The sequence below is a fragment of the Empidonax traillii genome, unplaced genomic scaffold, assembly GCF_003031625.1.
Source record: "Empidonax traillii isolate 1590-97213 ecotype Southwest subspecies unplaced genomic scaffold, ASM303162v1 scaffold857:size263469, whole genome shotgun sequence".
NCBI classification, from domain to species: Eukaryota; Metazoa; Chordata; class Aves; order Passeriformes; family Tyrannidae; genus Empidonax; species Empidonax traillii.
Window position 1 is genome coordinate 66,240 of NW_020956050.1, and position 14,555 is coordinate 80,794.

At 39.2% G+C, this 14,555-nt stretch overlaps 1 protein-coding gene across 6 annotated transcripts in view; it reads left to right on the plus strand.

The window, feature by feature from the left end:
* PDE1C (phosphodiesterase 1C) overlaps positions 1-9,213 on the plus strand; it is a 69,386-nt gene extending 60,173 nt beyond the window's left edge. For 3 of the 6 annotated variants that reach the window (XM_027902261.1, XM_027902262.1, XM_027902259.1), the window contains one exon: positions 7,424-9,213. In XM_027902261.1, coding sequence (XP_027758062.1) covers positions 7,424-7,593 — 170 coding nt within the window. In that variant the 3' untranslated portion in view covers positions 7,594-9,213. Of the gene's footprint in view, positions 1-4,865; positions 5,300-7,423 lie in introns of those variants that run through there. The other 3 variants (XM_027902263.1, XM_027902258.1, XM_027902264.1) reach the window with 2 other exon arrangements.
* Positions 9,214-14,555: the final 5,342 nt, after the last annotated feature.

A 14,555-nucleotide genomic window follows, 5' to 3' on the forward strand; every position in this document is an offset into this window, starting at 1 on the left:
CTTTCCTTCTTTCCTTCTTTCCTTCTTTCCTTCTTTCCTTCTTTCCTTCTTTCCTTCTTTCCTTCTTTCCTTCTTTCCTTCTTTCCTTCTTTCCTTCTTTCCTTCTTTCCTTCTTTCCTTCTTTCCTTCTTTCCTTCTTTCCTTCTTTCCTTCTTTCCTTCTTTCCTTCTTTCCTTCTTTCCTTCTTTCCTTCTTTCCTTCTTTCCTTCTTTCCTTCTTTCCTTCTTTCTTGTTGTTGTTTTGGGGAAGTTTTTTTGTTAAAAAAATCAAGGTCAGATTTCCTTATGCAAATGGTTCCATTTTTCTGGACAGGTCAAGCAAATAGAAGAGGTTCATCTTCAAAAACTGGTATTGCCCTTTGCTATGACTCAGCTTGTGAAACCAACACTAGGATGATGCAAAAGAATATAAAAGAAATTTTAAAAAAAGAAAACTTGATAATATTTTACTGTTAGTCTTTTCCTTTTCCCTGAGAGTCTTTTCCAATTGCTAGCAGACAGAATTTGATATCAGTTTTAACCTTGCTGTAGAAGATTTTTTTTAAGAAGAATGGTGAACTTGTAGAGTAATTTGATTATTTTTTAGGGTTTGATATTTTCCCAGATAACAAAATGATAGCAACATCTTTTTGTTTCTAAACAGCAGGCAGACACCCCTCAACCCTTGGTTTTGTTCTCTTTTTGAAGTTAGGACAGAAATAACCCATGAAAGCAATATTCCCTTGGGGTAAATTCTGTTGTCAGATTCTCAGAGCAGGTATTAATATATGGCTTGATGTACCTGCTTAACTTGAGATTGCATGTAATTAGCTGTTACCCACATTTTTTCGTGGGCCACTAGTAATAGTTGTTTGTCTGACCTGAAGATCTAGGAGAAGAGGGACAACAGGGCATCACGTGGATCGACTCTTACTTTCACCTCAGTGTGGTCTTTCATCACTGACTGAATGGTCAGGCCAAAGAAAAGGAAAAGTGTTGTTGGATAAGTATGGACAGACAAAACCAAAAGAGGAATGTATGAGAAACATCAAACATATATGTAAGGGTTTTTGTGGCTTGGGCTCTTGATAGGGATCCAGTTGATTGTATGCAGTTTTGCCTGTCTGTTCAGAAACCAACATTTGTACATGTACATACAACTGTTTTTGCTGAACACCTTTCTGTTCAGAATGACTTCTTGCTGTGTTAGTCACATATGTATTTTACAAGGAATTGGACTACTGTCGTGGTTCTTTTCTGTGTAAAGAACATGGAGAACATTGGCTTAGGAAGGTAAATCTTTGTTTCCTTTTCATGTCCAAAAGCACAGAACTTTAAACCCAGAGTCTGGGGCTCCATTCCTGCTTAAACTGTGCATGTACAGGGGTGAGCTTCTTGTGACACTAGTAAAAATTACATCAGTGAACTCAACCTAAATCCACATTTTAAATATGAATACCTTCTCACTTAAGAGTGTTTGTAGCTGGGATTTTCATTATTGAGGCTAGAGACATTTTGAGTTCTTTCTTTGTACGCAAGAGTTTGAATTTGTTCAAAGCCAGTGATTTAATTAGGTTCACACTGTGGAAAGGTTGCACTTCAATTACATGTTCAGAAAGAAGAAGTACAAAGTAATTCTTTAAATTCTTAGAACTTGCAGTTGTCTTCACTGAACCAGCTCATTTAAAAAAATATACGGAGATATAGTGTTCCTGTTCATGAGTTCATGGTTCAGTAGAAGCTCTGGGGTAAATTTTTGAGGAAAGTGGAGTGCTGTGAAGACAGTAGCTCCACCATCAGCACTGAGCACATTACATGTTGTGTGACAGGCAGAGGGCTGTGTCACCACTTAGCGCTTTCCTGCTTCCTCTTTCCCCTCTTCCATCAGCATTCAGCCCCAGTAAAAGTGGTAGAATATGACTTCTAGCTCTGACCAGGGTCTTTGAAGGCACACTGATGAAATATCAATAATGCAGAAGTAAATACTTCTGTAGTGGTGACTCAGTCTCTGCTTAGTAAGATTTCTTCCTGCCATCAGGGGGAACATACCCTAACCGAGTGTTTGGTCAGAGGTGCAGAATGATTTAGTCAATATTTTTAAAGTTATGCTTACCTTTTATAGTGACTAAAGATGCCTTAGATTATGCACAGTAGAATAATAACAGTTGTAAAAAACACTAAATCTTTTTCTTCATCTGTTTCTGATGTATGTATTTTCTTTCTTTCCCTGAGTGACTTCTTTCAGACAGCAAAACCAAACAGCTTAACTCGTGTCTGGTCAGTTCTTGTTTCTCATGCATTAGCATGAGGGTGTGAAATCAGGGGTTATTCACTATTGGCAGGAGTTGATAAGGGAAGTGCTGGATGTGGTGTCTCTTGGGGACTGCAGATCAGAGTTGCCATTCTAGAAGAGGTGCTATAGGCAAAGTTATTGGTCTAAGCACACAGGTATACAGCAAAATGTTTTGTAATACACTGACAGTCAGCTAACATGCTCCTGGTTTTAACTCATCTGTGTAATGTACAGTGGATTACTGGCATTCTAAGAATGTTTTGTTGTCATGTAAAAAAAAAAAGATTGTGTGAAATCTATTAGATGGGAGAATATATAAAGTGAAATCTAGAAATTGGAACCCTACAAAGAGACTAGGCCAGGTGACAGTATATATTATGGGGTTGCCTCCCAGGATCACATCTACATTTCCTTACTTTGCCCCCACCACCTCCCTGAATTACTCTGCAGCACTGTGCTAGTGCATCATGAGCCAAAGAATGGTATGTTTAGACACCTCCCAGTTAAACTTGAGATCAGCCACTGTGCAAATGTGTAAAAAAAAATAAAAAATAATTTAAAAAATTACATAACTGCTTTCTCTTATTTTATTCCATAGAAGGAAACAATCAAAAAAAATGGAAATGAATTAGGTGTTCATCAGCTAATGGCCTATGTTTATAAAAAGTGAGAAAGGATTTCTGGTTTTACATCTTTACCTAGCTTTCCCTGGATATATAGAAATGTTTTCAGATACCTTACTTTTCCAGCCTCAGTAAGACTATGCAACCAATTAGAAAGGCAGAAAGTCTGCAAATATAGGGTCCATACCATTTGCCTCATGCTGAAATTTTACAGAATTATTTGGCAGCACCCACCTATAGGCACAAAGGTGTCTTCTGGTGCCAGATTGCCTTTTACAGAGGGTGGCACAGGCTAGGAAGCTGTGTGATAAAAATGGCACTCCTCTAGCTCTGCACAGAGACTGCTAGTGCTCTCAGCAAGCTCTGCCTTGCTGGAAGGGCACCATGTCTTCTGCTTCCCAAAAACTGCTGTATAATTTAGGAGGGAGGATCAGGCACTTTACCTTCTTGAAATAGAGAAGGATGCTATTGCAAGTATCCCTATCAGTGTTTTGTCTTTTATCTGGGACTGGTGTTCAGGGAACTAGCTGACCTTTGACTCGTGGTGACATAGTGCCTAAACTTCTGGAAACGCTATGATAAACATTGTTTAGACAGCAGTTATTTCTTAGCACTTGCTCTCACTTAACTTGAGGAGGGATTAGAGTCATTACCTGATTTCTAAAGATAGGGGAATTGAGATAGAGAATTCAACTGGCTTATTTAAGGACCCCAAGGTAAATCTCACCTTTCCACTTTTCTCTTTTGACTCAAATCACAGGCCGTAAGAGTACCTAAATAAAGAACAGCACACCACATTCATGCCCACTGAAATACTTGCTCATTTGGTTCTTTTTAAATGTGCCACTTGAAACATGACTGTCAGTCTCACAGAGCTGGTGTCCTGTGCTGCAGTTTTACTGATAGATCTCCTTTTGCACCATTACGTTACATCTCTACATAGCACCTTCTAGAAAGTAACTTAATCCCCTTGTAGATGTGGGTGGTGTCTGTGCAGGAGTCATCACAACACATAAGTAATAATGAGAATTTTTGTGTAGCACTGCTGTTTATCTGTTTGACCTTTTCCTTTAAGAAAACCCCAAATGTGATAAAAGTCATGATAAAGGATGTCAGAAACCAAGCCATTCTCTCAGAGATGTTCATTACAGGCATGAAAGGCTTTGTGCATTCCTTTGGCCCAAAATTCTACTTCTAATTCACTCCTTTCCTCTCAGGGAGGTATACTGGTGTTGATTCCCTTAAGAACATCCAGTGTACTTGCCACTGTAGCTGCTTGTATTCTCATACCTTACTGGCTTGGTACCTCCTTGTCTAGTGCAAGTAGAGATGAAGCTAAGCTGCCAGTTTCTGTTAGATGTTGAGGGTGTTTGCGTAGTTGACTGTGATAAAAAATGCTGTTACATAAGAAAGGGGGGAGAAAAGATGATTTGGAGAAGGCATCTGCTGATTTGGGTGATTAACCTCCATTTGCAAATTCAATATCAGAGTTCTTTCTCTGGCCATGACATAAATATCCAGAGCCATCCCCAAAGGTGATGTCAGCCACTTGCTGAACCTCCACAGGAGCAATGTAAATGCTGTGTGCCTTCAGAGCCATGCAGGACAATTGACAGTAAAACTGTCAATCGCCGGTTCTGTGAGGACACAGAGCTGAAGGGAAAGCAGTCTGAGATCTGTCAACAGTTCATAGATCCAAAACTTAAGAACATGAAACTTCCGGGATCAATAAATTGGGTCTCTCTGCCCAAACCTGGTGATACGAATATTTGAAATTGATTCCTTTAGATTGAAAGGGCCCCAGAAGTGAGACTACTTTCCCAGTTAATCTCACCTAGAAACATGAGTAAGAAATGGCAGAAAAAAGACAACAAACATTTAGTAGTAGAGGCAGCACTACAAAAAGCATTTTCTTTGTTAGTGGGAATACCATTTATCCATCTCTGCTGAAACTACTCTTTCTTTTTAAAGGTCCAGTGCAATGTTCAGCTGACTCATCAGGCTTGAGTTCCTCGGCAAACCACCTTACATTGCCAGGTCAGTCAGTACTGCCTCACTCTAATTTCATTATACAATGCAGCTTTAGAAATTGGCACTCGCAGTGCCTACTATTTGGGAGATGGATATAAACAGAGGACTTCTTCATGTATGGTATGACTTTTACACATTTAAGAAGTTAAACCCATTCACTGGGTTTGAACAAATGAATTGTTGTTTTTAGTAATCTTTACTACATTCCACTTTCTTAAATACCTGATTTTTTGGTTTTTTTGTCTTGCAGAACAGGCTTCACAAATTGTTTTACTTCATCTGGCAAATTAATATGAGTTTTTATCCTATAGACAGAGATATTGAAGGGATAAAATAAGGCTGTTTTGTGGACCCAAATATAGGTCTTTTTGTGTTTCTCCCATCTACCAAATCCTGCTATCTCTATTTCACCACCATATTAAGAAAATAACAATTTTCTTATTCAATTTTTGTCCCACACAAATATCAGAAGAAAGGGAGGGTAGTATGAAGCAGTTACACAAAATAATGGCTTAGTGTGAATGTGTGTATAATTCACAGTAGGTGAAAGAGAGCGTAAATTTGCTGGAAGTCAACAAGAAATAACCAATAAAAAAGCCCAGACTTCAGGCAAAGCACTTACAAGTTTTACTAAAGATATTTTCATCAGTAGCTGTTGTGCCAGCAGATGAGGTACAGTGCAGCTCCATATATAGATGCCAAGGCACAGTAGCATGTTTCTGTGCTGTTTCAGTTCTCCAAGCTGTTCATGGGTGTCGTGCTCTTTCACAGTGTCTCAGTTTGAGACAATTTGGAGGGGTGAAGACCTGGGATGGGAGTCCACTTCCTCAGATTCAATGCCTCTGGTTCTCTGCAATATAGAGAGAGACCAAATACACACAGATGTAAGGGAAAAAATAACTCTTTACCCATAACAACACTAATAAAACTGGGTTAAGCTAGCCAGTGAAAAGAAAATTCCCCAAGTCCCCCCCCCCCCTTATTTAAGCAATCTTGAAGCAATGGTATTAAAGCTAGCAAAATAATTATTAAGTAGAGAATGATGTTACTCACCCATATAAAAACCCTGTGAGGTAAGCATTGTCATTTTTATTCCCATTTTACATGCAGAGAAACTGGAGTGAATGTTGTAGTCCAGGTCACACAAGAAGTCAGTGAGCAATCTGGGAATGGAACTCTAGAGTCCTAAGAGAAAGTCTTCTGCCCATCACTTTGAGTCACTAAAGTTTTAAGAAATTAAATGTCATGAATCCCCTTTATCTACTCCTGTATAAAGATGATAAGTACTACTGATACTGTTCCGGACAAACCTCTTAAGACTATTAGCAAAGTTATTTCTTCTGGTAACAACTCAAATAAAATTCCAGGTATCAGTAAACATTTTCCCACTCTGAGCAAGGGAAAATTTAATAACAGTTTGGCTGAATCCATGCTGAGTACAGAAAATGGAATAAATATGGAAAGTGTATGTGCCTCAAAGAACAGTAATTCATCTGGATATTTTTCAACCTTTTAATGAATGTGAATTTAATCTGGTTGAAAACAGGAAGGATTGTGACAATGAAGAAATCCAGGTGTGTCTTTCTAAAGTTTATGAAATCTGTAGTTTTTTATTTCCCAAGATATTTTGAAGCATGATTAATCATTCAAGGATCTTAACAAGATTGGAGTGTGACTGTTCTAGCATTTGATGTTAGCTAGCTCACACAGGGGAATCTTTCTCACTTAGGATTCATGCTGAGAGAGATGACTTTTCTTTTAAAATGCTTATCATACTAATTATTGAATTGGATATTTTGCAAATAATAACTAAGTATAAGATGATCATGGTCATGTTTAATTTTTTAGTCCACCTATATAAAGAGGTAAGAAAGCAAGACATACATTCAAATAACAGAGTCAAGAAGTTGAGAATGGTCAGATTCATATGTTTTCCGCTTCTGACTTTAACAATGGCCTGTAGTTTGCTGGAAAATCAGACAAAATACATCAGATCCACCTGTTCCTGAATTCTGGGAAACATAATCTCTATCCAGATTAATTGTTTTGAAGTCACCCAGATATTTTGGGTACAGTGAGGTGTTAAGCTATACATATTTAGATAGGTAAGTATAAAGTTGCTTCTTCATTTACTTATGATACTTTAACTACTGTCTAAATTGTTGTTTCCTAACCTTGAGAATGTTCCTTGGGATTCAGTTGTATTGATGTAGTCTGCTGGGATGATTTCAAGATCCATTATTCCAAACTGCTTAATTGCCCAAATTTCAGTTTTGAAAATGCCTGTGTTTCATTTTAGAGTTTTACATCTATACTTATGATTTGTATTTTTTTTCTAACCCAAAACAATCCCAACTTTTAGGCTGAGAAACCCTCCCTTGCATACACAGGCTGTGCTGAATAGGATGGACACAGCTTCTGAGGAATTGATTTCTTGTCTACTAGTGAGTGAAAGCTAGGCATGGTAACCATCGTTGTTTTTCCTTTGTCACCATCAGCCATCAAACCTCAGCTGCATCACCTCAGGAGGCCCACTCCCAGCTCAGGAGACTATTTCCCTGCCTTCGACAAGAAATCGGAGGAACATCAAGTGAGATGTAAAGTGCTTGATGAGAGGGAAAGGATGAAGAAGATTCAACATATTTCCCAGAGCTGGAACAGGAAATAGCAGAAGAGTTAAAGAGGCATCTTTTGGAATGATGCTCCTCCCAGGCCGATGGAGGATATTGTGCAACCATTGCACAGGCCATACTACATTGTACAGCAGCTGCAGTTTTGAATAAAAGCAAGTGTATGATTTAACTAAACACTGTAATGGACATTTTGTTAGAAATGTTCTCAGTAGCCTTATTATTGCAGCATATGCCCACTTAGTACTAAAATACTGGACTGTTACTTTAAAAGAAGTCACTGTCTATGACTTGCATCCTGTCAAATTAAGCCAATACTTTCCTAGATTGTTGGGCTCCTTATGGTGTTCTCAATGCAATTTTCTGCCTACCACAGGTAAAACAATAACTCCTATTTCAGACAGCAAGGGAAAGTTTTTTGTTGTCTAGCAGTACTGGGAAGTACAGTCCTCCTGTCATAATGTGACCTATCAGGAGGATGCAGGTGGAAGGCTGGGGTATAAAGAGTCCTCTCGCTTCGCTCATTGGAAAAAGAACACATAGCACAGCATTAAAATTGCTCAAACTCTTTTGAATTTTAAATAATAGTGATTGTTTTCTATGGCATTAATTTAGTCGAGTTTGATCTCATGTGTTCTTTTGATGCATTATGTCCCATGGGTCTGAGTTGCACAATTGAATGTGGCCCTTCTGAAAAAGTTTATCTTGCCCTCAGATTTTGCACTTTGAGAAATAGTGGCAAATAGCTCTCTGCCCTCTTCCTGGAAGCCCCTGGTGGTTTACTTACTGCCTCAGTTGACCATTTCCAGTCCTGTTTTTACTCTCCTCAGAGGCAAACCTGTTCTACTTTATATCTTCCTCGCTGCTCTTCACTATATCTTTCTTTGTTGTAACCCGAGGAGAGAATGAGCACTGCACGCTGCTCAAGTGTCAGGTACACCAGAAATCTATAAAATAGTGTAATGACACTTTCTGTTTCATCTTCCAAGCCTTTCTGAATAGGTGTTTAAGTTGTACTTTCATTTTTGAACCTCCTTGAGGACTGAGCAGTAGTTTCTCTAGAATTACCTATAATAAATACTAATTAATTTATAGCTGAAACACGTACAGAGTTGGGGTTTCCTCTCTCTATATGCCTCATTCTGCACTTACAACATCGAATTGGTGGTTTTGTCATTTACACTCAAGTAAGCTGCTGCTTCTTATTTTTCTATTTCATCTCCACTTTGCATTAATTTCTGTTCCTCTCTTGCTTTCTTCTTCCACCAACACCTTTTCCAAATCACATCTTCTGGATAAGCACATTGAATAGCAGAAACAACAATCCTCCTTTACTATGAATCCTGATAATTTCCTAACAATTTTTAATTTATTTCTGCATTTTTATTTTCCCCCCGTTGTTAACTAGTTGTTTACCCATCTTAAGATCATATGTTGCAAACTTTTTTCTATCCATGATAGCTCAGTAGCTTTGACAGTCTTTGGGTCAAGCCCTTTTTAAAATGGAGAATAGCAAACCATCATTGGCTCTTTCAAGGAGTGTTGAGGTTTGTGAAGCAACATTTCTTGTACAAAAACTTGGCTGAACACTCTGTCATAAATATTCCTATTATGAGTATCCCCACTACCTACCAATTCTATTACTTATATTTGTAAAAATTTGCTCACTGTGAATTTACATTGTTATACACTACAAGTTTGTAAGCATGTCTAACACCAAAACTGCACCATTGCTGTGTGACAGTCACATTGAAACCGTGGCTGGTTGTTGAATGAAAAAAGTCAAAGTGTGTTTCCACTGTTATAGATGCCCCTCACTGCAATTCCAGGCACACTTGCCTCAAGGTCTCACACCTTTTCAGTGTTTTGCTAGACATCTTCACTACCTGAGTACTCTAATGTAACCATGTTTCAGTTATTTTCATCTGTTGTACCCCGTGCTTCATGTTTGTGATACTGATCTTCACCACCACCAGAACTGGTGACTGTGGCAATGGGGCTGGGTCACTGCCTAAACCAAATGTGAAAAGGAATGCACTTTAAAACCTCCTGCTTATGAAATGTATTTATCTCCAGGAATTTTCTGAGAACTGTGTTTTGCTTGTAGAATACTCTAAATATTTTACACAAATAGGCTGTATACTGCATATATTGCATCCATATATATATATACAAATATGTGCAAAATTACTTCTGTGTCATTTCCTTTCCTTTAGGGCACTTTACCTAACAGAGAACATGACTGTTCTCTGGACAAGTGGACAGCACTAGGTTTATGTAGAAGTTGAAAGAGGGATCTTTTGGGTTTTTGCCTTTCATTATTATCTATAGTTTATTTCAGTTATTACTTTTCTGTCACCAGCATCTCACAAAGGGATTGATTTCTGCCTTTGCTCTCCTGGTCCACATTCTCTCCTTTACCATGAAGCAGAGGTAAGTTGTCATCTTGAATATATATAGTCAAAGTACAGGGTAATGAAATTACCTGCCTGGGGTATCATCATTGAACCATAGAATGATTTGGGTTGGAAGGGACCTTAAATATCATCTCCTTACAACGCCTCTGGCATGAGCAGGGACAGCTTCCACATGGCCAGTGCCCCATCCAGCCTGACCTTGAACACTTGGAGGGATGGAAATGGTCTATTGTTAACAGTTCCTGAGAAATTACATAGAGGGTGTAGAATACACAGTTTGGGTTACACCCACACAGTGATGAACTGGTCCTGGCTGCTCTAACTAGGACAAAGCAATTGACCCTTACCCTGTCAGTGCCTTTGCAAAAAGTCCATCTCCAGCTTTCTTGTAGGCCTACTTGAGACACTGGAATGTGCTATAAGATCCTCCTGGAGCCTTCTCTATTCCAGGATGAACAACCTCAACTCTCAGCCTGTCTTCATAGGAGTGGTGCTCCAGCCCCTGAGCATCTTTGTGGCCCTCCTCTGGACCTGCTCAAACAGGTCCATGTCTTTCCTGTGCTGAGGACCCCAGAACTGGAAGCAGCACTCCAGGTGAGGTCACACAAGAGCAGAGTACTGGGGCAGAATCACCTCCCCTGACTCACTGACCCCCCTGCTTTGGATGCAGCCCAGGATATGGTTGGCTTTCTGGGCTGCAGTCGCACATTACTGGCTCGTGTCCAGCCTTTCATCCACCAGCACCCCCATGCCCTTTTCCCCAGGGTTGCTCTCAATCTATTCATCCCCCAGACCCCTTATACCGGCAGTTACCTCGACCCAGGTGTAGCACCTTGCACTTGGTCTTGTTGAATGTCATGAGTTTCACATGAGCCCACTTTTCAAGCTTCTCTAGGTCTCTCTGGATGGCATCCAGTACTTCAGGAGCATCAACTGCACCACTCAGTTTGGTGTGTCATGTGGAGTGTCTATGGTTCCTCAACTTTAATGGAGTTCTGATCAGGTTCCTCCTCGCTCTCATTTTTCTCTGGCTAAGTCCATACTGTATTGAACTGCTGTCAGTTAGAATGCCCTCTAGAAAGTTGCTGTTCACCCAAATGGTTTAGAGAGGGGTTATTTTTTTTTTCCTGGAGCTGGGGAAGGGGAAGAATGCTGCCAGATACTCTTTGGTATTGGAAAGATATCTCAGAATGTCTCTTTCCTCTTCCAAAGCCTGGGGTTTTTGGCTGAAATGAAATACTGCAAAGTGGGGGAGAGAGGATTTTTTTGCATACTGTTCTTAATAAAAATTGGATGTTTCACAGAAATAATTCCTAAGTTTAGAACTTAGTTGTGCTGATGGCATCCAGCCTGATGCATAGAGATGTGTAATGGAGTGGATGGACTTATCCTCTCAGTCCAACCCTGACATCTAGTGTACAACAAAGGAAAATTTTCCACAAATGAAATTCGTGTTATCTGGGAGAGGACCAGCTTTGAAATGTATTTGAACTTTTTTCTATATTTATGATTTTGGAGATAACCACTTGCTCCCAGCACAGAAATAAGTTTGTCTGTCTAGACAAATTTTATGATCTTAGATCTAGGATGCCATTTTTAAATTTATTATCTATTAACTCATTACAACCATCAGCACTTCCAAATTTAATTTTTTTTTTCTCTTTAGTCCATTTGTGAGCAGAGCCTTTGCTCCAGTCATTGGATCATTTTACTACAGCAGAAAAGTTTGTCACTCTGACAAACTTTTATTTATTGAGGAGGAGTTTTTTGTTTATTTGAGGAGGAGTTCTTTATTTGTTTTAGGAAAGGATTAAAGTCTGAATTAAAATATGAATGTTAAAATCCACAGTGAGTGAGGCACATAAAGACTCTTGAATATTTATTCCTTGATTCCTTATATTTTGTGTTTCTCCTTGGGACTTCACATTGGTCCATCACCCCATTGTCGTGGTTTCAAGTATAAATTATATTTATTGTGAACTTTCTGTGAATTTTGAACTTCATCTGACAATCATTCCCTTTACCTCAAACCTTTCTCCTGATCTCTCATAGACCTGCTAAGTGTCACAAAGAAGCTCCCTTGGTATTGATCCTGGCCTATAGTCACAGAATCACTGAGGCAGGATCAATGCCTCTGGAGTTGGCCAGTTCAAATAGGATCCGCCAAGAAAGGTTACTCAGGGCTGTGTATAGTTTGGTTTTGAAAATCTCCAAGGATGGAGAGTCTACAACCTCTCTGGACTATCTGTAACAGTGCTTGGTAGCAAAAATATGTTTTCTTCCTTGTAAGTGGTATTCCATGTGTTTCAGTTTGTGCCTGTCAGTGGGACATGGGAAGAGCCGGGCTCCCTCTTTATTCCTCCCCATCAGACATTTATGTGCATTATTATATACATTGATAAGTTACCTTTAGGCTTTCTCTTCTCCAGGCTAAACAGAATACAGAAGAACAAACCTGAGATAGGTATAGCTTTGTTTCAGACCCTAAGACCACCTGGGGGCCTAAAATCTTCTTTGAAGGTTGGAAAAAAATTGACAGCTTGGAAAAATCCAAAGCTCACTGCAAGTGTGTCTCACAGTCATGGATACACATGTTGCCATTTAGAGGATCATTGCAGCTGAAAGAATAAGCACAAATAGTCCATCAAATACAGTTCTTTAATTTCTAGAATATGCATAATAATATAGCTGTCACTTCTCTCTCTGTCCAGTCTGTGTCTTTTGAGGATTCTTCAGGGTGTCAGGAATAAGGATGGCGTAAGCTTCCCTTTACAGCTTCTGGGTCTGACAGACTACGTGGATTCCTCATGCAGGACCAGAAGCCAGTATCTTGGGGTAGAAACTGGCTTTAAATGTTCACTCGTTCTGTTTGTGTATCTACATTGCCACAATATTGGTACTTCTGTTTGCATCACCTCACTTTAAAAGGCCCATGGCTTTTTGGGAGGGATGTGAGGAACAGAGTAATATCTGTTTATTAACTTATCTAAGTACAAGTGAGAAGCCAAAATTTCTAATGTGCTTCACTGACATGCATTTCTGATTTTTGCTTGTAGAAGGTATTGCTGGGCTGTATCTCTTCATACAAGAATACTGTAAAGTCATGTGTAAAAAGTGTAATCTCAAAAGGTAAGGATGGCATAGAACATGCAGGAAGATGATCTGTTAAGATATCTAAACATATCAAATAATTTATGTGGTCAAAGCATTATCAACTTATTAACCACTAAGACAAAATTTCAATGAGACATAAATTCCGTGTAAGTTTTGCTAAACTCAGTGCATGCAAATTCTGCTTTATCTGTGAATATAGTGTGAGTTACAATAGCATCATGAATGTTGCTTTGAATTTGTTCCTCCTACCCTATGAATCTTATATTTAGCACTACAGAAACCCCTTCAAATGGGTGATGGGCTTTCTGTAATCTTTAGTTGAAAGTTCTTAAAGCGTAAGGCCATTAAATCCCTTAGTCCAAATTTTATTGTAAATGGAGACCTGTGTCTTAGCTTCTAGGTAGATGTTAATTGAGAATTCTCTGCAAAAATATTAGCCATTAGTGATCTCCAGTCTTTTATTCACTAACTGAAGCACTTCATTCCCCACTGAGGGCTTGGAGTGGTTGTCCCACCCAGTGCAGACTTCTGGGGTGAGATACCATTCCAGATAAATATCGGAATGCAAGCCACCTCTCCACATACAAAGTTGTCAATGCACATAGCAGACAACGTGCCTTCAGTCTGGAGCATCCCAGTCTCAGCAGTCCTGTGGAAATGCTTAGTGTGTGTCTGTGCTTTCAGTTTACTTTCATTTTTGCTGTAATGGCCATGGGGGCCTTTGGGGACACTGAATACAAATGCATTTCTGCCCCAGAACTAACCAGCTCCTGTCATTTGTCTGGGGAGAGCAGTTTGTTGGTTTTAGCACTACCTGGTCTTAAAGGGAGCCAGAATGACAATAAATAAACCCAATAAACCACATTCACACCACTGTAGAGTCCACACACAATTCTGCAAAACCTAAAGGCTTTGTTTTGGGGGAAGGGGAATTGTCTGCCTCATTTGAAAAAAAAATTATTTTGTTCCCAAACTTTAACACTTTACCTGAGTGAAATAAAGCATGTGGAAGCTGAGAAATTATTCATCACACAGCTTCCCAGGAACATGGGAAAACCTTCTATTAACTTAATTGATCGAGTGAAAAATTACTTTTAATTGCTTATGTTGCACCTGGGTGGAAGAACAGAAAATGCTGAATTGCCAGGTTGTAAATACGCAGTTTTAAAAGAATTGCAGAATATGACATGTGTCTGGACTTTGAGTTGATCTATACAGAGATGGTAAATTAGGCTGGTGTGCCATCAGAGATGTCACTTAGACTGTAACTCCTCTTTGCTGAACACTATATAGTGCTAGGCTTAAAGGATGCTTTTTTTTTGGTTTTGGTTGTTTTTTTTTTCCCCTATTTAGCTGTGTCAGAATTCCCCAGGCTTGGAAACAAATCCTTTTCAGAGCAGTGAACTCAATCACATCCTATTTGTGCTCCTACTTTGTGTTGCTAAGGGCCTTCATGTCTAAACATGTAT